The sequence below is a fragment of the Bombus terrestris genome, chromosome 9 (assembly GCF_910591885.1).
Source record: "Bombus terrestris chromosome 9, iyBomTerr1.2, whole genome shotgun sequence".
NCBI classification, from domain to species: domain Eukaryota; kingdom Metazoa; phylum Arthropoda; class Insecta; order Hymenoptera; family Apidae; genus Bombus; species Bombus terrestris.
This window is the reverse complement of record NC_063277.1, coordinates 13,693,184-13,721,026: the sequence shown is the minus strand read 5'-3', so window position 1 is coordinate 13,721,026 and position 27,843 is coordinate 13,693,184. Positions and strand designations below refer to the sequence as shown.

Below are 27,843 nucleotides of genomic sequence, written 5' to 3'. Positions count from 1 at the left end.
TAACGCCACTAACGGGACCAACTTCATGGCGATCTGAAATTCTTCGTGAACATTGCTCCCCGTGTAATTCTTCCTTTATTCTCTGACATCGTGTTGCTGTGAACGCAACATACCGGCAAGTGGAACGAGGCCGTTCTTGATCAACTAGGCAAACAATGACGATATAATCGAGTTTCGTTTGTTCCTGAAATCGATAGCATTTTTTCCTTTAACGTTCTAACTTCTATTTTATCGTGGAAGATTTATAATCGTATGCCTATACAAACAATTTATAAATAATACGTTCACAGGTAGCGAATTATTTATTTATTATTCACAGGTATCTTTTAGTACAGCGTGTGGCTTCTCTATCCCCAATAAAGTAAAATACTACGTGAATTTATTTATGCTCAAAGATGATGAACGAGTGCATTATAGAAGTATGAGAATATTATTGGTCCAGCGCTTTATCTACCGCGGTAAGTTTCATTTTGTCTGGATCGGCATGATGTATGAACGTCTGTCCTACTGTGGATTTTCAATTCCCGCTTGAAGAGCCTCAGGTTTTTGATCTATTTGAACAGGATCTCCTCTATCTCTTCTTGAGACGAATCGTTGAAAGACATTGCGAAAATTTTCAAGCACATTGGATAGGTATGTTACAACGTATCGCCACAGCATGAAATAAAACTGTTCGACAAACATACTTTTCCATCGGTTTTATTCCGTTGTCTCGCGTATCTAAATACGTTCAAGGCGATTCCTAAAAGAGTTTACGCTGATAAAACGTTTGATTTACTTAGTTTCTAATAAAAAGATAGGCGCGTTAACGTACCACAAAGGAAGAATAACGAAAGCGTGGTATCGAAAAGAACATCTGAAATCAGAGAATTCGAATTAATTCAATCGAACGGAAAATACAGTCAGACCGTGGCTAGTTGGCATGTAGAAACTTATCTTGCCATTTGAACGAGGGCAAACGGAAGCTTTGAATTTCCACGAGATTTCCTCTTTCAGGCTCGCGATTTTGTCAAACAGAACGAACGACTCGTTCGAAACGTTTTCAGCGTGATGGACATGCAACACCATGAAAGATCTCTCTGGTCCCTTGTAAATTTAATATTGACGTTCCGTTGCACGCTGAAAATCACGTTGGAAATCCCCGTGCATGGGGAATAAACGGAGGTGGCTGGAAAATAGGGGTTGGTAGATGCTTGAACGGCCACTATTCTCCTCTTCTGTCGTTCGACCCTCTTCCAAACCCCCAACCCCGCGTCGACGTCGCGACTGCAGATATGACAAACGCACGTGGGCCCTGAAACCCATATGCACTGATAACGACGTTATCGGCCCGACATGGAGCACACCATGTTATTCGCGATACGAGAACGCGCACCGACGCAACCTGGTAAAACGCCATCCATTATCCACACAGACTGATTTACTATTAATTAGTTAGTATCGACGGTGGCAAGACAGACGTGAAATTTCATTCGTAACGACGCGTCGCGAGGTGGCATCCCTTTTTCGAAGCAAGCTACATTAATCAGTAAATGTTACTGATTTCATATGGATGGTCAATTAGTCGCGAAGTATGGGGCGAAACTGACATTTTATCATAGGTTGACTCGTATGAAAGAGGGATGGAAGTATCCGATAATTCATCGACACTTTGAAATACCTTCAAATTTCTTTAGCTATTGACTGGACACGGTTTCACCGTTAAACAAGAAGATAGACATTTCTTAAATAACAAGGATTAGCATTTATGGATGATGAAAATCCTAGCAAACAGTTGGTCAAAGAAATGCTAGTTTTAGTACACCGTTAGTAATAACCGAAAATACAAGAAAAAAAGAAAAGAGAAGTCTCGGAGAAGAAGAAGATAGAAAGAGTGCGCGTTTCAGCAAGTTCTTTTGGTGTCGGATTAAGCGCCGTACAAAAGAAATTGAACTTTTTTTTGTGTGCTAGAAGCTCGCGGGAACGAAGCTGCACAAAAGCTTCGAGACAGCCGAGTGCTACTCGAGCACACGTTTCCCTCTCGGATCATCCTCGACCTCAAAACTCCGATACATCCGCGGACAAATGATCGTCCTAGGTGCTCTGATTAATACTTATGGTGGACTTAAACATTTGCTTTAGACTACTGTATAATTGACAACCTAAGAAAGGTACCAATAAAGAGTCGAACTTTTCAGCATTCAGATTCGCGTGTTAATATAGTAAAAGGGAAATGAGATTTTTAGGAAACGGTTCATCTATCGAAAAGGCAATAGGCACGATTTTCAAGCGTATAAAAGGATCAAAGTACATGTGGAGTAGCAAGGAAACGAAATTTGTCAGAGCATTGGCGACGCCTTAAAGTCCCCGACTCCGATTACGAGATTACGGGACTCCGATACTCCGACACCGGACAAAGGGGATCAGCGAGCGGCAAGGATTAAGGCCAACGAAGAAATTGAATTTGTCGGAAATCCGTAAACGTGAAGGGAATCGACCGGATCGACGTGTTTCCGGCCGCGCACCTGACACTATTCTCCGAAACTCCTACGGTCAGCCTCGGCCTCTTTTTCGTGAGGTGTTAAGGAACGAAATCGTATCAGCAAGGAATGGAGAACTGTGCTTCTTTATCCGAGGATATTTCCGCTCCGACGTCCATTCTAAAAGCTTCGTGACGTAGTATGTTGAAAATCGAACGGTTATGATCGAAACCATAGTGCATCGAGTGCACAATACGTGCTCTCAACTACGAAGTACAGTTTTATCTTCTTTAAAGGTTACTAAAACGTGATGAGTTTCTATAAACGGCAATGGAGTTCAGATGTAATCGTAAGAACGCACAAAAGAGGAAATAATGCTGCGTTATTTTTCAGGCCTATGAGTTTCAGAGGAAGGGTACTTGACAAAACGCACGAATTCCATCGTTTGACAAACAAACGTAGAAAGAAAGACAGCCACGGCCACTAATTCCCGTTGACGTGATATCGGATCGAACGAGATTTTTGCTATTCCAACAGCGTGATCTCTACGTGGCAGCGTTTGGCGGTGGATAATGCGTTTCCATATTCAAAGGAAACTCCGAACACTGTTTCCGGCGAGGGTGGAGGGCGAATACGTGGCTTGCGGATGAAGTCCGCGTTATTCGCCGGTCGGAACGAAGTTACTCGTAAAAATTAGTGTCTTTCGTTGCTGGTTAAAGCGAAAACGTGAGCAGTGGAAAAGAGTGACGAGAATCGTGTACGAAATTCACGTGGAAAAACCCGCTGCAGCGTCATACGAACTGTTGCCTGGAAATGGTCGCGAGTCATTATATCGATGAAGTGAAATAGAGGATGGAGAAAAAAAGGGAGACGTATCGGCTATACAAGCTGTGTGGCCAAACGTGATTCGCGTGGTTCGTTTAGTTTCTGAAATGCTACCAGGTCCTGATGTAGTAGGAAAATTTGGTTAGACATTTATTTTGTGATCCTACGGTTTTTATTGGTCACGGCCCCGGTTTCTTTTTTCAAGCTTTCTGTACGAAATTTCATTGCGACGAGAATTTCCAGAAATTCTACTAAAAATTTCTATCGTACCATCCACATCTAACGATCCTTTCTTTCAATCTTTTGAAAGGTCGGACATTCGAAGGAAAACCTATGACATATTATCGTTTCTTTTTCCTATGGGTAGCATCATGGACCTTAACAACAAGGTTAATCACCCTAGGAAGGAAGTAGGATATATATAAGCGTCAAGTGATACGAGTAGAGACTTTTTTGAAAGAGACGTTTGATTGAAAAAGCGCTACCCTTGTACACTCTGCACGATTCTAGATGAATCATCTGGTGTATGAAAGCCAGAATAGAGACTGTAACATGTTGGTAACACGAGGAAATCGTGGAATAACAGTAGCAGCAGGCTACCAACACTGGTGTCGGTTTTCATTTTAAAGGTGCCGCGTGTCGCTGTAAATTTCATCCACCAGGCTAAAATTTATTTGACCGAACCCCGCGGATCGGGCATTAATGAATTTCCCGATATTTTCAAGGGCCGTGGGGTGCCTATCGTTGAGACGCGAGTCCGCTCTTTCAGAGCGGCTTTCTCTACCATCCTTCCCACTCCAGCGTCGGTTCCAGTATTTAAGAGGGCGTATATATCTTCCCGAGAACAGCCCCTCTAACCCATGGCCGGACGGTTCCAATTTATTTGCAACGGCGGCGCATCTTTCATCGGCCTTTTCGTATTTTCTCGAACGGATCCGCAAGTTCTTCGTTGTTTTACTTCTTTCGCGAAACCATCGAGATACGGCAAGAGAGAAATTGAAATTGGAAATGATTTTCAACGGAATATTTCTCAAGTATTATCGAATACTAGAAAATCTAATTGTACTCGTGAAATTACCGAACTGCTGAAGGATTTCTTTCGCAAACTATGATCGTGTTTCACGATCCAGGTGGAAACAAATATGGAGAAGGATGATTTCCAAGTCAAATTCGGGGCTCTTTAAAATCACGAGAAGTCCGATCCCCCGTTCATTAGCCCCTGGCTGCGACAGATAACGGGTATAATTTATGATCCCTTATTACGAAACTCCAGCATCCCAACGAACGAACCTTTCTTCCGGAACGGTTGATAAACATGTTTGGCTCTGGTTGAAAATTACTTAGCCGCAGACTTCAAACAACTTCTCTTTCAATTCGTTCATTATTCCACAGGTTAATTTATTTCCAGCCAATCAGGAAGATGTATCTTCCCCATCTATTTGCATAGATCCTCCGCAATCTTCCATGTAATCTTCCTTGGTATTCTCAACGTGGAGAAGATTGGAGAATTTTTAAAAAGAGGGAAGATACTTAAATTCACCAATATAATCCCACGATAACCACATTATCTTTATTCGACTCTCATCAGGGGGAGAAGTTTAGTGCAAACGGACAATAATATTTGCACGTCGACGCAAAACACACCTTGCCTTAGTTCATTTTTAAGCTTATCTATGAAACGAACAGGCTGAATTTAGAGAGAAAGGGTCTGAAACACCGCAGTGACGCTGAGGAGGAACAAGAGGGAAAGTATCTCTAGTAATCCCCGAGGGAATAATCGATGCCGTACTCCGCGTTTTTCTCCCCTTAATTAACGGCTCGTCGCAAACGCGAGAGATTACTTTTAATTAGCTTTTCGAACAGGCTAAGTACGGGGAACGGATGAATTCGCCGAACGCGCATCAACGTGTTCTACGCAATTATACGTCAGTCGTTTGTTATGATTACTTTTCGTTTTGCATTCATTCATCGATCGCGATTAAACGTATTCATCGTTATACGTTCTCTGTATCAAGGACTTCATTTTCGTTTGACCACTAATTCCACGCTAAACCCGTGCTTTATGGTCTTTATTTTTAGCAACAGAAAATTAGGAATAGATTCGTAAAAATTCACGTCATGGAAGAAAATGGAAAAACGAAATATTATCATTGTACTTCTCTAAGGAAATTTTCCTCTTGCTCTTTTTTTTGATTTTGCAAACATATTCTACTTTTATCTTCGCTAACAATCAAATCGGGATTCTTCTCGTGCAAAGCTTTTCGGTATGTTGCACCAACAATGCGTCCTCTGGCGCGTATCCATGATACTACGGCAAAGGACATTCAACTTTAAGAAAACAGGAAATCCAATATGAAGTTCAAAGCGGAACGACTGGCAGCTACTTCCTTTATCGTAAATTTTAATATCGCACTTGTAACGGAATTCGAGCTCGTAGAAAATTGAATGTTACTTCTTATTTTATCGAAAGAAGACAGTTTACGATCGATTCTAAAAGAACGGTTGTTACATTCGATAGTAGGTACGTATATAATGTATAATAGAGATAGGGCAATTTTGCAAAATATTCCGATGTTCCGCGTGCGTTCGATTCGTTCCGGCGAAAACAACGCATCCATTTGATGCATCTGCTGCGCCTCTGAATGCGACAAAATTGTCGACAAAAGGTATCGTCTGAATGCGCGTGTTTCGTGTAACCAGTCCACTGGACAATACCGGAAACTATGGTCAGTCCAGTGGAAACGTTGTATGGTAGCGGCTTTTTTTTTAATAAACCGAAAAACATGTATCCATCGCAATTAAGATCCATAACCATTTTTATAAAAAAAAAAAAGACGTAGAAATTGGAAGAATTCGAGCTTTGATGAACTTTGAATATCTAGAAATTTCGGAAATATTCGATAACGAAGGTTGATATGGTATTTTAAATATGCCAAAGCATATTTATGGCCGTGCTGGAATACTTTTACAACGCAGTAAAAGCTGCTTCGAGATCCAATTTTGAGGAATCAGTGAAAAGATATTTGATTTTATTACTTCTCTCTCAAAAGTTGCTGGAAGATGATAAAATCGTAACGGTTCCTTTATCTCGGTACGAGATATCGGGCGTTTTTCGCAAATTTACTGTTCGGCGAGGTTAATTGCCAAAGGTAAATTAGACGTGATTAAAGAAAACAGGATGTGAGTAGATTCGGAATCTCGCCGCGGAGAGAGTTAAACATGGACTCGAAATTAGGGTAGCCCGAAAGTAGATGAAACGCGGCTAAAAGTACCCTGTTCTCTAATTGTCTTTTAGGTAAAGACTTTCTCTATACAGAACACTCCGCCCCTCTTATTTTCTTGGCAAAGCGTCAAGAATAAAGCGGCTCGGATCACTGTTTACCGTCACGAAATTCCTCCCTTTTTACACCGTAGATATCCATGCAGTTCACAGTATTATCGGTCACGAATCTTCCTTTAGCGTCGTCTAACAGCTATAACCGAGGATCATAAACCGCGGTAAAGCGAAAAATATACTATTCGACGTCGTAAATCCTAAGCTGATCCGCAAAACTCACGTCGTAATACTTGATTAATCGTAGAGAGTGAAGAAATTTTGTTGACTTCTTTATTATCGTTGCTTTTCAATCGTGGATGAAATAATTTTTTAAATAATAAAATAATTCATTTCAATTCACTTACCTTCGGGTTGATGGGGTGTGTAGATGTTAAGGTAGAGGCAGTCCTCGCTTTGGTTCGTTAGGTGCGGCAGTAGCTTCTTTAGGTACTCGTATCTAACCGGTTTTACCTCGTCTCGCAGGTTTGGCAGCGTTTGAGGGCACACAGGTGCAAAGTCTTGAAATTGTCTTGAACCACGCCATGGTTCCGGTGATCTTGGAGGAGAAAACCTCAAGGATTCGACTGGTGGTTCTGCGTATGGCACTCCTGAAACATTAAGTTGCTTATGATTAGTTTGAGAAGCGTAACTTGTTTCCAGCGACTAGTATCGAGTTTTACATATTTGAGAAGTTGAAGTTCTTTCGTTTCGGATCGAGTTAGATATAAATTATTCGTCGAAGATCAATTTGAATAAAAAAATTCGAAAACTTAAATGAAAAAGATCAAATCCCAAAACCCAAACTGAGAAGTTTAAATTAAAAAGTTTTACTTAGGGAGTACGAAATAGTACGTCGAAACATGGGAATTCTTATTATTAGACGAAGGAGTAATGTAATAGCTGATCTCTAGGATGAATCATCGCGGCGCGATAATCAACGTAAAGTTTTATTACGCTGTGAGTAGATCGATTAAATTGATCCCGTTCGTCCGGCGGTCGATGTTAACACGCTCCAGCCTGGCAGTAAGGATCACGGCTGATCCATTTTACCCTATTTCCGTGTAAATTGGATTGCCAGGCCACTGGCTTTACCGCATAAAATATTAAATCGCTCAGCTGAGCAAGTACAAATCGAAAAGTCTGATTGCAAACATCTCGGATTTAAAACCTGTGATCACAACGATTGAAGATTTTTTGCGTTTAACCTAACAACCGGAATAAAATTTGTTTGAAACTGAAAGTAATTAAAATACTTTTCGCAGGTATTTTTATTCATACCGAATTAGTCCGCATTTGCATTTACCTAGTCCATATGCATTCGCACATTCCTTTGTGCTAACACGATACTGTTTACTTAAAGATAACGTCGTTCGACAATTTCGTTTCGAACGTTTCGGACACATTTCACTATGTCTAAATTTATCGTAGTCTCAGAAGGCATACAAACCTCGTTTTGTTAATAGGTTCTAAAGAACTGAAATGCGCTTCCTCTGCTACTTATTTGACATTCCCCATCCCAATTTGAAGACTCTGGAGACTGTAACCTGTCCTTAATTTATCCTACACTCCCTCAGTGCCATTCCATGCTCAAACGGAACCGTTTGCACACGCGGGAACGCTCAAGAATCGAGTAGCCGATGCCAAGGAATGTCAGAGGATCTCGGGGAACTCAAGAAGGTACAAACCCCGCTCGATTCCGCTTTGCCAGCTAATGTGCACGCGTGCACGAGACCAAGAACCATAGACGAGGAGCGCTTATTCCCGGAATAGCCTGTGCGCTTCTCGTTTTGAAACCTTTGAGGTATCGGGATCCTCGCAGCGCGAATACATCGCAACTAATATTGCAGAGAGCTAAAGAGAAAGAGAGAGAGGGAGAGAGAGGGGGAGAATGAGGGAGAGAGAGAGAAATGAGGAGCTGATGCAGCTGTGAACAAACTTTCACCCTCTGGCTAAAGTTCGCCGTATCAGCAGCCGGAAACTGAAATCGCGCCGGTCTCTGTGTTATCGTTACCCGTCGTCTGGCAGGCTTCGATCCGTCACATGATTGGCCTCGAAACTTTGAGATTTCCTATATGCTACGTTAAACGATGATTGTATACGGATTCCAACAATCGAGATTGACCCTTTGCCGCATGCAAGCTACCTCTCTTAGTTCGCTTCGCCGAATTTTTAAGTTCCCGTGATTTATGGAGAAATTTCGGTATTAATTAGAAACAGGTGCATGAAAATTATGTGTTATTTTAGATTTTGTGATGATCAATACTGTTACAGCGTTACGCGATACGTGTTATTAGCATGCCGTGTAATACACCAGCATTTTTCATCCTTGTTTCCAACATGCATAAAGGAAATATAGTTAATTATTGCTGTTGTTTGGCAATAAATATCGTTAACGGGAACATGACATATGTTTAATTTATGTCTTTAAATGAAATTAATTTACTGAGTATATTGTATAACCAACGATGTATTTATATACACGAAAATTATTTTCAGCTATAAATCTCACCCCGAAAAACATCGACGGGCTGCAAATCGTAGGTGGTCCTCGGTTGCACCACGATTCCACGTAAGCGGCCCTGCTTAACGCGCACCTCTCTCGTCCGTTCCGGAAGATCAGGAAATCTAGAGTAGCCGTATTGCGGTATAGTGTCGTAAAAACTGCGATGCTCCGTGAGGATCTGAGTACAGGCCAGCAACACGAGTCCCAACAGCTCCAGTCGCAACATTCTCGACATTTGTTCGATCGGTGGACAGCCGGAAACCGTAGCAATGAATTTTCGCCGGTCCACCTTCGGGCTCGGCTGCCTTTCGACCGAGTCACGCAGCTCGGAACTGGTTCTCGGAGTAAAAATAATTTTTCAACGTTTCAGCTACTTCCGCTCTTGCACCGGATGCGAGGGGAGACTCCCGGTTGGTTGTCGACTTCTCTAGGACTCGAATATTCACGTTGCTTTCGAAAGGATGCGAAATCAGCTGCGTTTTGATATGTACGTTGTACATGTACGTTGACCGCTCTTGATCGTTATTTCATATTTTCACTAATATTTAAACTCTGCGCTTCCAATGAAATTGTTTTTAATAACACAGAATTAATTACGGTTCACTTAATCAAGAAAAATATTTTAGTGTTGGAGTTAAACTACAACACCTGCAATACAGTGAAAGGCACGTATCATGTACAGAACTTTTACTCGATATGAAGATTTCTTGGCTTAAGACTCTACACCATTGTACTCGTACGATGAATATCCCGAAGAGACGAGGTAAAATAGAACTAAAACTCTTCGGTTTTATAGCTGGTGACGACTTTCCCTTTGGGCCGCTACAACTTCAAATATATTTGACAGGCTATGAAACAGACGCGGTGTCGGTTTCGTCGGCTACGTCGCACTGTCTGACGGCGATTATAAGGCAAGAAAAGGTTCGCTCCACACTGTCCTCCAGTGGGATATTCTTGGGTCGAACGAGGGTGAACGCACGTACGTGATAAGAGAGAAAGAGAGAGTTGGAGAGCGCTCTATTTTCGCTTCAAATAGAACGATTCTGCTGTTGGTAAACTTTGCACACGTTCGCGCCAGAACTCGCAATTCCCTGCAGTTTCTTTCAAAAATCTTCTTCTATGGATAACTTACGGAGCTGTCGTTTTAAACTAAAAGTCCTTTTGAAACGATACTTCCTTGAACAGAGATTGTAGCATTTGTGGATTCAAATAATAAGCGGAATGGTAAAGTGCAGAAATAAAGCTGTATTCGCGATTATATTAATGTTACCCTGCTACAATCCGTACAAGATTCCTTTTTGAACACGCTATGAATTTCTCAGTTATATTGTTCTGTGAAATGTTTACAGGCACAAATCTTTACGCGGCACGTATTCAGTTGCGTTCCACGAATCGGTAGTATAAATATTTATTCGATCTCTAATCAGTAAACGCGTATCATTCATAATCGTATCGCTTAGCAGATTCATCGCAACACCAGCGTGCATTCAGTAACACGCAAAAGGTTCACAGTTCCACGGGTATATGAAAAGTTATTTAAAACTATGAAAGAGACGTCTTAAATGCAATTGGAGGTTGTTACTAATTGTACAGACTGAGCTGTACATTTTTATCCTCGAAACAGAACGTTGCTTCTATTAGCAACAATTAATGCAAAAAATTAATTACAGGAAAGTGAGGAAGAACAGTGACGCAGGGGAAGGAGTGGAAGCGCAGCTTGGGAAAGGTTTCAATTTACCCCATTCATCGGACTCACAAAGCTGTCGAAACAGCGCGAATGATTTCCACGGTGCGAAAATCATTTGGTGAAATTTACGAGAAAAAACGCGGCACGTGCACGCAGCAAACCGGATTACGCGGCATGAAATAAAACCGAGGGCAGCTTTAACGCCCACTTAAAAGCGGCGGATAGCGCGCGCGCGCGCGCGCGCGCGTTAAATTATGAATACCCGTAATTTGCATCGTGGTTGATTGTCGACTGAGTAACGCGACCCTTCTTTCTTCTTTTCATCCTCTTTCTTTGTCATTTTAGTTTCCTTTATTTTATTTCTTAATTGAACCACTAGCTTTCAGACCTTCGTGACGTGTTTTCCTAATATTTGAACTTGAATCCGCATGAAAGTTTTCTTCTGACGAAATAGCGTGATACCGTTAAAGAAATATAGTCAGCAGACGAATCTGAACTATTCTTCGATTTTTAAATTGATTTTTAAGAGTTTAGAATTTAGGATGAATTTATGATAAGAAAATATACTAGGGATTTGACGTTTGATGTTTGTAGAATGATTAAAGGTGCTTAAGAGAAAGCAAACGTTGCTTTCGTCGAGGATGTTGAACTTTTGGCTGCCCTTGCGTGCCTCGAGCAATGTGGATATTCTTGGACCACGCTGTACCCAACCACAGCCTTTCGGCGTTGCTTGAGTAATGGAACGAGGCGGAGAATCGTGTTGATCCACGTAAATTGCGTCGTTAAACGTTTATAATAATTTTTTACGTAAAGTTATACCGCTAGACGATAAATTCTTGATGAAGGAAGTAAAAAAAACTTAATAACCGCCATTGCGTTCACCCATGTTTCGACCTTAAAATTACAAAATGTATATCCTACAAAGCACTTAATTTAAATAACTACGATCACTATTTACCTAAGCTATAAAAAAATATCGAACAAGCACTTGAGATAACGATACACTTTCAGAGCAAAATAGATTTCTTTTTGTTGCAATCTATTCTCCTCTAATTGTCACCCGGAAACATCAAGCCATACGTCGCGACGTAGATTTTGCGTGTACGCGTGGTCGATTTTGCCTCGATGGAACTCGCGAGTGGACTGAGTCGTAAGTGCTAAAATTAAATCGAGAACGCGTTGAGAAGGAAGCGCCGCCGGGCGGCCGCCTTACAAGCTGGAACTTTTATTTTTGGGAGAACGTTTCGTGATCGTTTGCAAACTTTCCTTCTCGAAATCCCGTTTGAAAGAAAACTTTCCGTGCGAAAAACTTCCGCAGCCAGAGTTCTCCACGATTTCCACACATCGAATGTCTTTATCTTGCTATGATCTGCAAGACAGACCCTGCCTGTCTGTCCGATCGAGAGTAATTTAATTTAACTTAACAGACGGCAAAGATTCCTCCTTTTGAATTACAACTAGCAAGGACAGAGTTAATCATCCAGTGTTTAACAGAATTAGCATATAGGAAAGTGTACACGTTAAATGAAACAGCTGCTATCTGAAATTCGCTGTTTATCGAGATTAAGATTATCGCATTAATCTCAGAGTTGGATTAGTTGTCACAAAATTTAGTCTATTCTAAATGAAAGTCATATCTAAATCAGCGACTACTTATCGAAGAAAATTGTACACAAAACAAACACGTAGAACGATTTGCAAACGTTTTAAACTCGATAAACATTGTTTGAAGTGTGATGCTCCTGTGCGCAAGCAGATTAAAAAACTTCATCGGTGAATTACTTTGCACATACACAAGCCGAACCACTGTTCCTCGCATGTAACGACGTGTTAAAGCAACGATAAGAAGGCTTTGAGAGGCGTCCTCGAGGCATGAGGCGTTCTCCGATGAGTGGCTCCTCTTCAGGAACACCTCATTCACGTTAATGAACTTACTTCGTGAGCTAGGGACGAGCAAGACCAACGAAAGTGCATGACTTCTCCACGAGAACAAAGGTTTCGGATGAATTTTACAAAGTGCCTCGTCAAATTGCCTGTGTGTCTGAAAGCGATCGATCATTCTTTCTCTTGTCTTAATGAAACGATTAAATTTGGTATTTTCAAACAAATGAAAACGAAAAGTAGCGAATGTCCTACATCTTAAGCGACATTATTTTAATCTAGAGTTATCAGCTCTTATTGATAAATGCAGACTTTATGGTTAGGTTATTTCTCAAGGTATTGTTAACATTGTATTCATGAGGGGTATTAAGTCGAAGCAATCTCTGCGACTTTCAATATTTTCCAGCTAATTCGTCCAATCCTACGTATAGGAGAACAGGATGCATTGTTTCCCAGCTTGTCGATAAAGGAAAACGAACCAGTAAAATGCGAAGATATATACAGGTTTGTAGCGTATAAACAGTCCACTAGCGATACATTCTAATCCCAGGAGGATCAAGCCATCTCGGAATATGTCTCCCTCATTCTTTGAGCTCATATATGACTTTATAGGGCAAACGTTTTCTCTGCTTATGGCCACGAGAATCGATTTATATAGAAAATTAATCAATTTCATTTGAAATTTACGTTGAGTTTTATCTGGTCGAAGATTATAGAAGAAGTGCTCGTTCAATGAACTAGTATTATATCGGGATCAAACTTTAATTAACCATTCATTGCACAAGTTTTCCTTGATCGAGTTGAAAAGTTTATCGGTTAAAGCCGAAGTTCTTTTAAACAGTCAACGATTTAAATTGCTGTTTCCTGAACAAAAGATCGGGTTTCGATTTCTAGAGGATTGGGTAGGATAGAATCTACAGTCCACTAGCAAACAGATTCATCTGGCAGAATAAATAAATATTTCGCGCCTCCTCTCAAAGCAAAATCTCGTTGCGGATATTCCGTCTCTTTACCCGACAGCAATCTCTGAACCTGTTTATCACCAACTACGGGTCTAGTAAAAAAGTAGAAGAGGATGGAGTTAAATGAGTGTTATTTAAATCAAAACTCACAAGTTTGCGACTCGAAGAGGTGAAATACGAATAAATGGTGGATAGAAAGTTATCGTCATTTCCATAGGGATAATAAAAATAACGGAAAATTAAACAAAGAAGATGCGCGGTTTAAACTAGATTATTTTTTGATATTGGACTTTTAAAGTATATACGATTCAAGATATGTGCTTCAAAGAATATTTTAACATCTGTTTTTCAGTTTAGGAAATCGAAAAGCGTGTACCCATTTTTCAACGTAGATTTTCCGCGAAGACAACGTCATCGTGGAGACGTGACGCTGATTTAAATTTTGTTTGCGCGAAAAATTACCAGAGAAATAGCGAAAGCTGACCCAATAATACTGCGATTTCGCATCCGAAGTACAAGAACCGGATCAACGACTAATCCCAAGTTCCTCAGAGGAAACTGTCGAACAAAATACTTGACAATATTAATCCGTTCTCAAAGAGAAATTACAAAACAACTATACAGCATCGTTTACGGTATCAATAAACCAACCTTGAAATCAGTTCACTACCCTCATCTCCTCTTCGAATATCCTAAAATATCCGATTATCCGATATCTTCGAGTGTCCGACAGAGACGGAAAAAACTCGAGAGGCGAGGTCTGGGTTGGAAGTCGTTAGTTTGCCCTCCAAGTTCGTCGAACGAGACGAAATCCGTTCCTGTATCATTCCTTCAAGTATCGATTTTCTTTTTTCTCGTTGATATCTAGGGACGAATTAATCACGAGTGAGAAGTCCAACACGGAAGATCCTCAGTGGCCTCTCGATATATCGTAAATACCATCGAGATTCGTCGCAAGGGGAAAGCAAAGGAGGCGTTTTCGTGGATGGGTGGACCATCAAGAAGATCGAAGATGGATGAAGAATATTCGTGGAGAGAAAACCGTAGGAATGTGACGCGATAATACGTGATCAAGCTATAGAGCATTCGAATCCACCGAATCGATGGTCGATATTGACAAGGCACGCAAGTTTTTTTAGGCTATGGTAAAATTGGACCAACAAAAAAAGGGGACCTCGTACTGTCTTATCGTATCCAAACCTCTAGCGTGTTATACTTTACCCACTTTGCAAGATTCCGTGCATCGATAACCACCGTCCTGACGTTCCTCTGCCTCGTCTAACGCTCGAGCTATTTTTCTTCAGAATCTACTGAATTCTCTTTCCATTCTGTTATTCTGAATGTTGTTTAAATAATAAAAATAAAAAGGAAATTAACCAAGAATTAATAACTATTCCACGAGTACGATATTCTTCTTTTCCTTTACATTCTTTAAAATGTATTGTTATTCTATGTTAACGTTCGTAATTTGGTTTAAATTTCCACCAAAAAGATTTCCTCCGTTTTAATATACCCTGAAGCAACGAGTGTAGTAGAAACCTCACTCTTAATACTTAAGCGACTTTGACACGGCGGAGCAGATGATATGAAGTTTCATCAGCAGGATTGGCGTACGTGGCGGCAGAATTTCATTTAAATTTCATTTAAATTCAACGTATCGCGTTCGAGATAAAGAATGTAATCTGTCTATAATACCGAAAGTTACATGGATCGTCCGACCTCTAATATCCTCCTTTTGAGAGAAAGTGAATTATGCAGCAGCCACTGTACTAAGGTTGTCTCCACGACGCTCATGAAATTTGGTACCGTATTGTAGAAGTCATAGAATAGCATGTCATAGATTATCGGCCAACGAATTCTTCTCCTTTTAGTAAAAAAAAAGTATAATACCAGGTTTCTACTGACTTGGATCTTTTTTTTTATAATAGTTCTGGTTATGGTTATAGTGAATAGGTATTCGGACGAAGTGCCGTTCTGACGGATGTAGCATCTGAAAACTGCAATACATAGACTCATAAAAATCTATATAGATATTTGATTACATTGACGTATCGAATACGTCAGAATGTCAATTTATTCGAATAAGCATCCGCTGTAACTGTAGACTTATGTACTTTGATACATCCGTACATTAAACTTTCATACGAAAATATACTACTTTATTTAGCTATGTTCTTGATTGTCTGTTATATGAAACATACTAAGGAAGTTTATTTAATTTCATCAATTTGCAATAAATTACATTCAAACAATGGCATGTACAAACAATAGCCAAGCGTTAAAACAGTTTCGATTCGGTCGGCAAATTAACCAAAAACCCACAACTGATAGGATTTCAAGGTCCATGCGATTGGAGGCGCAGCAAGCGTGCATCAAGTAATCGTATTTCATTTAGTCAATCGATGGTGAACCAACAGGACAATAGGATCGTAGTTGAATTTTAAAGCTGATTGAAGCTCGTCCAATGAAGAACATTACATTTCCGGAACATTTGTTTATTCTCAAGTGCCATGTGCAATCCTCTCTCAGCACTGCACTCGTCTCTCTAATTACTCGTATGAGACGATAATATTTGAACATCAAGGGATGAAAATTTTTTAAAATGACGTATGACATATGATTAATATCGTACGACGTATTGTTGCTTTGAATTACTTTGTCAACAAAGAACCGACGGTTTCTCTGTGAAGCACTTTTCCCCTTCTATTCCTGAAAAGAAAACGGAAAGAAGCAAGGGAGGGATTTGTCATTTGAGGGATTTCATGGATTAGCCGTATCCCGTAGTTTTCTGCCACGACCCCTTTTTCCCGTAACAGCTATCGCTTTAGTATGCTGGATATACATATACACTGTTCCAAGTACACCGAAACCCGGTTATCCTTATTCTATATTTGTGTCGCCACGTCGTAGATAATCCTCAGGGCATTTTACAGGTGTTACATTATTTTCTGTCGCTCGGTGAGAAAGGTTTTCGTTGCAACTGATGATTGTTCATTCCTTAAGTAACTTTTTCCTTTGCTTCCGATGCTTATTTTTTATTTTATTTACTCAAAAGTTTTCGAGAAAACGTAATTGAAATAAATCAAGAAGGAATACTTTTAAAAGAATTATAATTATCTGAAAATATATATCAGACAGTAGTGCAAGAAAAAGTGTGATAAATGTATACTTTTTAACGCGATATGAAAGGGAGGAAGACGTTTGTTTCGCGTTGAAAAGTTCACCGATATCAATGGAATATCGCGAATCCAGAAAAAGGTTCAGTAATCGATTTGTATCGGGCTAACCTTCCATCACGAGCACCGTGTACGAACAAGTCCAGATGCGATAACTGGGCAGAAATAGTGAAAGCCAGTAGGTATACGTAACAGGTAGTATTGAACGGCGAATGAAAGGAAGAAGAAAGGCTTTCATGGGCGGCGGATTTTTCCGGGATTAGCTAGATCTCCTCGTATTATTCGTCGTACAACTACCCAGTAGACTGCTCCTCGCGATAATAGTTCCAACGTTAACCGTTTCTTCGTTTTTCTCTTTTTGCCATTCTACGAATTCAAGTTTGAGTTCCATTTACACGTATTCTCTCTTACAGCAAACAGTGCTCGATACAAAAATACTAGAAAACCAGCGAAGATGAATTGGAAGTAATTTCTGTTACCAAAGAAACTCGTTCAAAACTACAGTTTTCTGATTTAAACTTGATCAATATGTGGAAACATGGGTAGAAATACGGAGGATGGAAGGAAAGAACAACTAAAGGGAAGAAATTTCATTTACGATTGTACGCTCCCGTCGTTAAAGGAAGGTACCGAATGTGTTTTCATAACTTAAGAACAGCCCGGGGGGTAATCGTTTTAAGGAAAACACTGTCATAAAGAACAAGAATATCGCTTCTCTCGATACAAGTGAACGATGTTACGTGGGTCGGCAAACAATTTTCGAAAAATATGTCTTTGGGTTTTTCATTATCTTTTTATTACAATTATTTACCTTGCTTTCTTCGAGAAAGACATCAAGAACTATAGAATCTAAGCTGTCATTGCTTCACATCGAATGTGATCTATCTTATGAGCAGAGCGAAGACAAATTTTAACGCTAGACGAAACGACCGCCAAAACATGAACTGTCTCGCAACATTTTGATGGATTACGTGGATATTATCTAGAGATGCGCGAAAGTTTGTTCCTTCGATCGTTACGAAGCTTCTGTCGAAGCTAATCATGGATCATGTTCTCTAACTTGTCAAAATCTTCTTTCCCCTGCTACACCCTTCTACCCTTTATTTCTTTAGAATACTTAGTCCCCGTGATTCGAACATTCAAGCCAAAAAATTCGTGATGGAACACGACTACAAAAAAATTTCGCATATTCCAAAAAAATCGAACTCTTGAATCTACTATTTATATTGCAATTAGTTTTCTGGCCAAAGAGATTTCGGATCAAACCTGCGGAACTAAATCGGAGAAATTGCGAATGAACGGTAAATCATGAATACGTTCTGAGCAATTTCGCAATTGAATCCAACGAAAGGAAGTTTCTTTCGTTGGCCAAACCATTCGACCTCCTTCCCATTTACTCGAACTTCGAGTACTTCGATGGTCTATTATCCTGGTTATGTATTGTAAACGTTGGAGAGTTGTACTACAGGTGGTAAGATTTCTACGTTTGAATTTGCGACGTGGATAAAGAATGATTCTGGAAGGAATAAAGAATTGCCGTTTCGCTCGATATTTTCGTTGCAACCGATGAGGTCACGTTGAGTACTGAATCCGACGACGATAAACTGGCTTCGGAAGGAGGGACCAGTTTCGTGTACGTGTTTCCTCCACGTCGCTTGCTGAATTTTGACAAATTTATGAGGCAGCCCAGAGACGCGGTCCGATTGAACGCACGCGACGAAATTAATTCATGCACGCCGCATAAAGGACAGCCGTTCGTCGACAGAAAAATTTGTGATGGACGGGCGTGGTAAGTTTGGATGACAGATTAGTCGTACAAAGGGACGAACAATGATGGCAAGCATGACGCGATATATCGTTTCTCGAAAGTCGATTAATTATCCCGAAACTTTGATGTTTTTGAGATCGAAAACAAGTTACCAGCGTTTAGAGCACTACATATCCAACCAACGAATCATTCCGCGAAGTGGTTCATTCGTCAGAAAAAGAACAGAGTAACCGGAGAAGCATCACATGGATCGAAGCAAGCATTTTCTTTTCCATTCTTCTTTTACAACTTTCTACATCGTTGAAGCAGCAATCGAAGATCCATCGAATTTTATTAATCATCAAACAAGCTGCAAGATGACGATGGGCAGATTTGAAGAAGCGTTAAACTGGAATCGATCGGAGGACGTACAAAATGTCTGAACCAAGAAAGTGTCGTAAAGTACTATGTATCCGTTCCTAGGACAGATCCTTTATGCTTATGGAAGGGCATCGCTATCCTAGAGTGAATCTAGTTCAGATGAATTCTTTTCCGCGTAATATTCATCTTCCAGGATACTATAAATAGATAATAGAAATGAATAAGTTATATCGTTTTGAATTCATCGGAAGATCTGATGACGCGTGCATCGTGGATTATGACTATATCATTGACAACGGCATTTCATTCACTTCTTGTCCCTTCTTCTTCATTAAGCTCGACTTTCTCTTCGTTGAAGGGAATTTTTTACATTCTTCCGTATCTTCCACGTCTTTTTTTTATTTTCTTCGTCGCTCAGTTTAATATCTCTTAGGTATCGATTCTTAATAAAAATTTTACGAGCTCCTTTAGTTGCTTCACTTCCCCAACGAGCTCGATTGATCATCAGGTAGCATCGATCGGATTCTCGTCATAATCAGCTAATAAATCGGGTGTAGAACGTGAAACGAGACTCCGCAGAGTATCGTTCGTAGCAAGTTTCGTTGATCCGGGTCGACTGGTGTGTCGTTATGGATTGCAATCACGGAAATGGCGCGCGTTCCTGTCGGCTGCACGCCTTTTATGCGACATTCGTTCGCACGACGTTCGTAAAAACCATGTTTCCGGCTTTGAGCAGCCTCCATGACAGGGTTGCTCGCTAATCGACGTAAAAGGACACTGTCAGACACGCCAACTTTTCGATTTGTTAGCGCATTAAGAAGCAGAGTTAATTTAGAGAGATATGTACCAAAACCATCTAAATTTATTAGCAACGTTTTATAAATGAAACCTGTATAACATTCGATACTTTTTTCCTAGACTGTACATGGTAAACTGCGGTCAGGAGTTTACTTTTACGGGGGCTATAATTTTTAGTGGTGTGAAAACTGTACGCCCCGTATTCACCAGGTCGAATGTACAATATAAAATTTATTACGGAAACGTGAGAGTGAAGGGATAAAATATATCTTAGTAGAGACACTCGAAAAACATTTCACCCCTACTTTGATCTAACATCGAGCAAATACTAATCATTTATGGTCAAAATAAAATAAAATGATTTTTAACGTTGCTAAATTAAGAACAGTAACCCATTCAATTGTAAAGAACGCGATAAAATCGTCGATTTTTTCCGGTAATAAATGCATTTTTTATCTCATCTATATCATCTGCAAAGAGATACCGTCAGACGATACTCTGTAAACACTATATTCTATTTCGTAGCTAAATCGCTATCGGTGTTGTTTGAGGCGATTTTGAGAAAGTTGATCCTCCGAGACAACGTCTTACGAGTGGAAGCTTAATTGAATTACGCACTGCTTTCGACAAGCAACGACACGCAGACTTGCAACACCCCTATGATTAGGCGGAGCAAGTGGGAAAGGCTGACGTTAGCCTTAGGATACGAGTTAATAGCATCGGCAAAGTTGACGCACCAGAACGCCGCCGTGTCAGGGAGCGATGTTAAATGCATTTCGCGCCTTCATGCCCGGAAGAATTAAGTCGGTAATTCATGAAGGGTCGTCCAACAGCTACTCACGGCCTCGTTATCTCTACGTTAAGTAAACTACATCGTACGGGATGCCTACGCTCTTGTGATAACACCCTTGAACAACAATAGACCGACAAAATTATGTATACTAACCGCTCCAACTTTCATCGATGGACGGGCATTCTACTTTTTTTTATAGGAAATCGAATCAGTATTTTCTTCGATTTAGTAATTATTTAATTGAAAGTTTAAAGTAGAATTTCGAGTTTTAATCGTTATTCCGTGAACATGACTGAGTGTCATTAAAATTTCTGTACTTTTACGGGACTGCTTTTGAAACGATAAATTAATTTTCCACCAGTCTCATAGGGTCACGATCTTGTACAAAAATCACTATATCGTGTCGCAGAATTTAGATCAAAATTACGAAATATTATATTAGGATGTAATTACTCCTCCTTGCGCGAATGAATTCTAGCATCATATTTTTTGCACAGTTACACCGTTCCATAATTCGAGGCTTATCTAAAACGTGTCAGCGAAGTTCTGCGTGTCGTCGGTGGTTCATTCGACACGCATCCGGGTCAAAAAGCTTGGGATGTTCTGCTTTTAAAGGGGAGCTTAGAATGCATCGAAGTTTGTTAACGAGTATAGCTACGCAGACTGAACTATAAAGACGAGGCGGTGTTGTACATCGCAAAACTTTACGAAGAAACCGACCGCGCTTTTAGTCATTCTTCTCTGAAATTCTCGTTAAAAAGTTTCCCCCGTGCCGAGGTGGTTAGCTGATATTCCAATTTCGTTCCGTGCATACAGCTTCCTTTTTTCTCCCCTCGTTCGAGATGATCCGCGTAAGAGCGTGATTTACAGGAATCCATGTACATACACGTGTTCGATCAACTTTTTGATATGGACCCTCTTCGAGAATGGACTCCAGAACCTTACTTGCAAATGTTTGATACGATAAAGTAACTGAAGATGAAACGATAAAAATAAACATAAACTTTCAAGTTATACGATCAAAATTGCTCCAAACATTTTCTCCCCTTCCGATACTTCGCTGTCGATAAAGTTTTCGGCTTTAAGCTTAGAAACAGCTACACAGTTCGACTACAAAAGCTACAAAATTTTGATCGAAATTCGTGCTGTCTCGCAGCACCGATATCGAATACTGCATTTTGGGAATATATGTGCGTGGATCTATTATTAGGCATAGACAGAGAGATTGAAAGCACTAAAGCGGCCTGTTGTCGATACACGTTCGACGTTACCTCGTTAACGGGAGATAGCCATTGTTCCGTTGCATTAAACGTCTACCTAACTGCATGGCAATCGATCTTTCTTTCGTTTCGGACTGCACGATATTCGACAATTTGACACGAAAGTGAGAAACCGAACGAAGGACACGACTAGCCTAGCGTAAACATAAAAAGAAAGCGTAAAGAAAATTGTGGCAGTAAAATATCAGGCAAGGAATTGCTTTCATCAGGAAAGGAATAGAGTGGTGAATTGGGCTCATAGAGCACTACACAATCCTGTTTGCAATATGATCAACGATAGCACACAGATTATACGAGTAACGTACAAGCTTTTAGATGGATTCAGTTATTCTGATTCGGCTTATCAAAAGCATACTTCAACGCGAAAATGATTGTAACGTCTGTTTGTTTAATCTTACTAGATGGCGTAAGCAAAATCGACGTTATAACCTCCATTGTTATGGATTTTTATCAAATCCATTACCATTTTTTCGATGATATTAATGCAAAAATAAGTTTACTTACATTAGTGTTGTGTTATTTCGTTTCTGCAACCACTTCATCACGATATTGGAACAGAAACCATCTGGGTAATCGTAATTGTGTCACGTTTTGTACACACGGCGATTTGATCATAACTTGAACGGTCGCGATAGGTTAAGTCGATTTGTTGTGAAAGTACCAAAATTCATACTCGCGAAATTGAGACACGAACCAAATTCCTCAAGTCGATATCAATGTCATCTGCTATATCGACGTGTCCGCGGACTTCCGCCCATGTCGCGAGCGGTGTGGGCAGCGTATGCGCGGGGCATGCGCAGCTCCGTGCGAGCAACATCGCCTGACGCCAGTCTGTCCGAGGATCAAGTAACGGAAAGATCGGCTCCTCTGGTCCAGCGGGGTTCGCATCCGCGTCTCGCGTCCTTTTCCTTCTAATGCATGATCCTCGCGATCTATCTGTGGATTGGATCGCGTTACGCGGCCACCACGTGACGAAGGAATCACCACATGACTCCAGGAAGTGTGAAGTGCGTGAGAGTGTTCTCGGTCCAGTGTCGTCGCGTGTGTCATTCCGAGGCAAATTCCAACCGAATCGAAGGGACTGCGTGCATTCGTACGATTTACATTATCCATCGTTGCTCGTTAAAAACAAAGGACGCGATCTGTTACCACTAAATACTTACGAATTGCCTCTGAACTGGCCCAGTACGGCGTAAGACGTGAACCAGGTGATCGCAGGGGTGAACAGTGCACGTAGACGCAAGTTGTCTAACCGAGGCAGTCTGTTGGTTAGAACGTAATGGAACGACACGTCGTTTGACAGTGATTCGGTGTGAAATTTTCGTCAACCGTTAGTGATCGATCGAAGTTCGTGTCTTTGGATGATGGTTCATTGAAGCTGCTTGGATTATGAAATGTCCATATTAGATAGTGATCTTCTAGAACAATAACGTTTTATTCTATACCAAGTTATTGCCAAATGCTTTTTGCACAATTCCGTGAAAGACAAATATATACGAGAAACAGAGAGGGGATGTCCGCGTAAAAGCGGAAGAAGGAAATTTGAGAAGCTGCAGTCCGTCCAAAGGAAAGGAAAGAGAAAGGGAATAGAGAAGAGCAGTAAAACGGTGGACGTAATTCGACGGCATCCGGTGCCTTGCTTCCTCTATTCGCTCTGGCGAGCTAGGTCATAAGAATGAAGCGAACCGGTAAACATCGGAGCCGTAGCTTTCTCTTGGGCATCATTAGGGCGAGCGCTTTTTATTTGTACCGCCATATCAAGCATGCTATCAAGAACGAGATCGTCTTTTTGTAACTCTCATGATATTTTTAAAATGATCTGGGCCATTGCTCTGAAACGACGAACTACCCTTCTCGAAGTTTAATCCAGTTGTGTTGTCGTGTCGACGCAATTAGGACACCATTTTCGAGATACCATCGAAAAATCGTGTCAGGCATAACAGACGAAAAAAAGTGTGCTGCGCGAACTAGCCGTATTTACCTTTCATAACGCTGACTCGGGGATGTCTTTGGTCGTGTGTTGACTGCTCGTAAAAGGTCGTCAGCAGGTTTTCCCAGAAGGATAGACAAACAACGTTGAACGTGAAAAGAGACTCGGTTGAATTGACAAACTCGTTCATCTTTCAGCGATAATAACATCTAACGGATCTCTGAAAGCCCAAGAATGAGATGAATGTACTTCGAGGAGAAATTAAACGCCGTAAAGAATAAACGAACCCTTTGGGTTGTACGTTTCGAACATTGTGGAATTCGTTTCGACGCCGATCGCCTACTGATGCATCCTGGACGCGCACCTGGTCCTCGTGGCGACGAGGTGGGCACGATCGCGCGCGTTCCAGCCTCCGGGGGCGGGTAGAAGTTCTAGGGGGAAATGAAATCGTTGGTCGAGCTTGAGTGATCGCGAAAGGGAGCAGGCGTGGAGACGGGGTTTCAAGGGCGCGAACGAAGATGACGTCGTCGATCCTGGCGCTGCTCGGCCTAATCCTGGCGACCGCCAGCGCCGAGCTCAGCTCGAGGATCGTCAGGACAAAGTATGGGGAACTATCGGGCGTTATCGTGACCCTCGATCGGCACCTCGAGGGCGTCGAGGTGTACCGTGGCGTTCCGTACGCGTCGCCGCCGATCGGCTCGTTGCGTTTTATGCCCCCTGTCAGCAGTGCGCTTTGGCACGGCGTTAAGGTGGCCGATAAATTCGGGCCTGTTTGCCCGCAAAGGTTGCCCGAGCTTACCGACAAAATGCCGAAAGGTAGAGTCGAGTACTTGAGAAGACTGCTGCCCTACCTAAAGAACCAGAGCGAGGATTGCCTGTACCTAAACATTTACGCACCGGTTCAAGGTAAGATGCACAATTCTTTCAAATCACTTTGAATATCGGTACGAGATCTGTTATTAATACTTTCATGTACTTTATATTTATAATTTTCTTATAATTCAGGAAAAGTTAATTGAATTTGTTTGTTATTACATTTATTTCCCGCAGTACTATTTTACATTGAGTCGTATAATACGAAAGAACGCGTACTTTAGCTTGTATATTAGTTAAGGTAATTGTAGCACAGATTAATTTTCTTACGTTTTCTTTGAGATATTGAAGATACGTCATTTAGTATATTATCTATATGTGATTCGATTTTTAGAGAGTCTATCATTATCGACCTAGATATATTCATCTTCAAAATTGGGATTTTTAACATGTAATTCCTATAGTAAGCAGCCGCGAAAATGACTTTTTGATTAATTACAGAATAAATTACAACCATGTTGAAAAACTAGTATGTTGTGTAAAACGTAACCCTCTTTTAGCTGTTTTCAAATAAAAGTAACGTGAAATATGTAATTTCGGCGTGCGAAATGCTGTCTATATAAATATTATAATATGAAGTTACCGTTATGTCCATTTCTGAATTGTTCATTATAAAGTATGTTATAAAGTATATATAATCAACAAATTTTTTCCAAAGAGAATATGACTTTTGAGTCTCGGCATGCTCTACTTTAAAGGTATATCGTCGCGCTACAAATATCTTAAGCACAGCCAAATATGTAACGCGATGAAAGAGTTAGCTCGTATCAAAGATATTTCTTTGAAGAAAATATTTTGCTTGGTTTATCATCCTTCGGATATTTTACTATCCAAAATTTTGGATTTTGCAATAAGTCACCGACACTATCTATACAGAGCTACGTAGCTTCGTGATTTTATCGTCAATCTAATCGAGACATCTTTTATTGGTTCACGATGGATCAAAGTATCCTTCCTTAGAGTATCCATGTCCGCTTCCGGTTAGGGTTTACAGATTTCTTTGTGCCGCGCAGATGTATGCTTTTACTACTTCATCGAGACATGCACGGAACTCCGAATAAAATGAATGGAAATAGAATGAATGTATGGTTCATATATTTACCTTCCGCAGAAATTCATTTGAGAACAGTTCTCTGGCTCCTTTTTTACGAGTGATTTCGGACGGTCGCTCGAGTATCCAACGGTATAATTTACTACCAGAATAATTCGCTTTGAACATTTTGTTCGGAATATTTGAAATTCTGGCTGTGCCTGTAGATGGTTATTATGGAAAAATCGGGGACTAGTCTAGGCATGTTCAGATTTGCGCATCCCTTTTCTCCCATTTTTCGCGTTTTCATTTCTAACGGCACGGCTCTTTGTGCTCGACGACTGCGACGGGACCTTTTCGAACGGCAGAAATATGCGCCGATTCTTCAACGGCCTTTCATCGATGCCCTGTCGTTGTCAAAGGATTTTCATGCGTCTAGGTGAGTGACATGGATTAATTTCGATACAGAAAAGACAAGACAGGATAAAAAGAGAAACACGAAAAGCGGGAAAAATTTCTTTGCCTTCGCGAGGATATTAGTGTTCGATTAGGAAATGAATATGCGTTTGTTTGATGCACGTAAACGAATATCATTGCGATGTATTAGTATCCTATCGATCAGTCATTGCTACCTTTAACTTTTTCATTTGGTTCTACGATGCTTATTCGAGGAAAAATGTAACCGGAAATAAATTTCGAAGCGACAGAGATAAAGAATAAATTAATACTGGAATAGAGTTGAGTTTCCGACATTTCTGATAAACTTTTTAAGCTTCTAGGAGTTTGAACTTTTACTAGTTAATCGATAAATGAAACGGTAAAAGTAACAGGTTACGCGTCAATCAAATGTCTGAAACTTCATTTATAACCTTTGGAATATTGAAATGCCGTGCCAACTTTTCGATTATTCGCATTTAAAAGTATTTCATTAAAATAACGCAACGATACGTTATTAGAAAAGGATCAGTCGAATAATCCGCGAGCAAATCTTCTGTTTCTAATTCAGCTCCCGTGGTGTTCATGGGGAAAAAGTTGTCAACGAGAGCTGGCCACGTACGTTCCAGGGGTTCTGCTTCAACTCGGTTGAATATAATGGTAGTATTTCAGAATAATAACCCTGCAGCGAACCATTGTCCGGCCAGTGCAAACAAAGAATCCATGAAAACGACCATTAATTTGCCGATTTGAATGGGAAGTGTTATTTTACAGCCGGGTGTTCGCTTCTCATAAATCGTTTTGCAACCGTGGAATTCACCTGATCACCCTACCTCTCCCCCCTCCATCATTGCAATTCATCCCCTTATCTTTCTCGTGTTCGAAACCCTCATGCCACTGATTTTTTGTATTTCGCCAATAACTCGATTGTTGATACACAGAATTGTTACAGAATTATTACGCGTACAGTATCAGTTTTCATCTCAATACGTAACTAACACAATTTTCTATAGCTTCAAAATTCAATAACGCAAGATTCTTTTCAATTTCCGACACAGCTTGTGTCCTCTGTCAATTTCAGTTTATTTCATAGCTTTCATACGAAGTTCTTAATTAAAAGAAACCTAGAACAAACTACGTAGATCGACTATTATAAAATCCAGTAGGTACGGTCAGTTTTATTCCCAGCATCCATCTATTCTTCGCCTCGGTACCTTCTGTAAATCGCTGGCTAAGCGTCTCCGAACTCGTTGAAAAACAAATGTAGGAGTGCATTTGCATCTCCGTTGAAATGGTGGACCGACAATCTCGCCGGTTAGTCGATTCACGAGGGCGCGCGCGCGCCAATGCGCAAACGCTGGCCCGTCGAGGTTGCGCCATGCCGAAACTATTCTGTTCAATTCCGCTCCTACCCGCTTATTTTTACCGTTCACGATACTTACACGTAATCCTCGGTACGATACGTGTTTGCAGATCGCTTCAACTGGCCGAAAACGCGCTGGTCCGGTGTGTATCTATGTATATATACACACGTGGAAGCCAACACGTTCCGGGCATTTGTTTCGTTGGATTCGCCAGGCGGTTTCTATCTTCCACGGCGTTTCTCCCAGCTTCGCTTATCGCTTACCGGCTACTGGAGTGAAAAACGACGCGAACCTTTCACAGCGAAGTGCCTTTGCCATCCTGACGTTGGATCCCTTACCAGGGAAACAGCGCCGTTTACTTTTCACTATGAACAAGACTGGCCACCGGAAATTTCAGGAATCC

The 27,843-nt window shown here is 40.8% G+C and overlaps 2 protein-coding genes across 5 annotated transcripts in view; one reads left to right on the top strand and one right to left on the bottom strand.

The window, feature by feature from the left end:
- LOC100644931 overlaps nt 1-11,916 on the bottom strand; it is a 56,472-nt gene extending 44,556 nt beyond the window's left edge. For 2 of the 4 annotated variants that reach the window (XM_020864420.2, XM_048408912.1), the window contains exons 1-3: nt 11,749-11,916; nt 9,110-9,931; nt 6,966-7,208 (exon numbers count right to left, since the gene is read on the bottom strand). In XM_020864420.2, coding sequence (XP_020720079.1) covers nt 6,966-7,208; nt 9,110-9,338 — 472 coding nt within the window. In that variant the 5' untranslated portion in view covers nt 9,339-9,931; nt 11,749-11,916. Of the gene's footprint in view, nt 1-6,965; nt 7,209-9,109; nt 9,952-11,748 lie in introns of all 4 variants that reach the window. The other 2 variants (XM_020864419.2, XM_012311995.3) reach the window with 2 other exon arrangements.
- A 10,707-nt stretch (nt 11,917-22,623) lies between these two features.
- LOC100649027 (neuroligin-4, X-linked) overlaps nt 22,624-27,843 on the top strand; it is a 224,768-nt gene continuing 219,548 nt past the window's right edge. Inside the window, exon 1 of the mRNA XM_012311993.3 lies at nt 22,624-24,644. Within this exon, the coding sequence (XP_012167383.1) occupies nt 24,257-24,644 (388 nt within the window). The 5' untranslated portion in view covers nt 22,624-24,256. The remainder of the gene's footprint in view (nt 24,645-27,843) is intronic.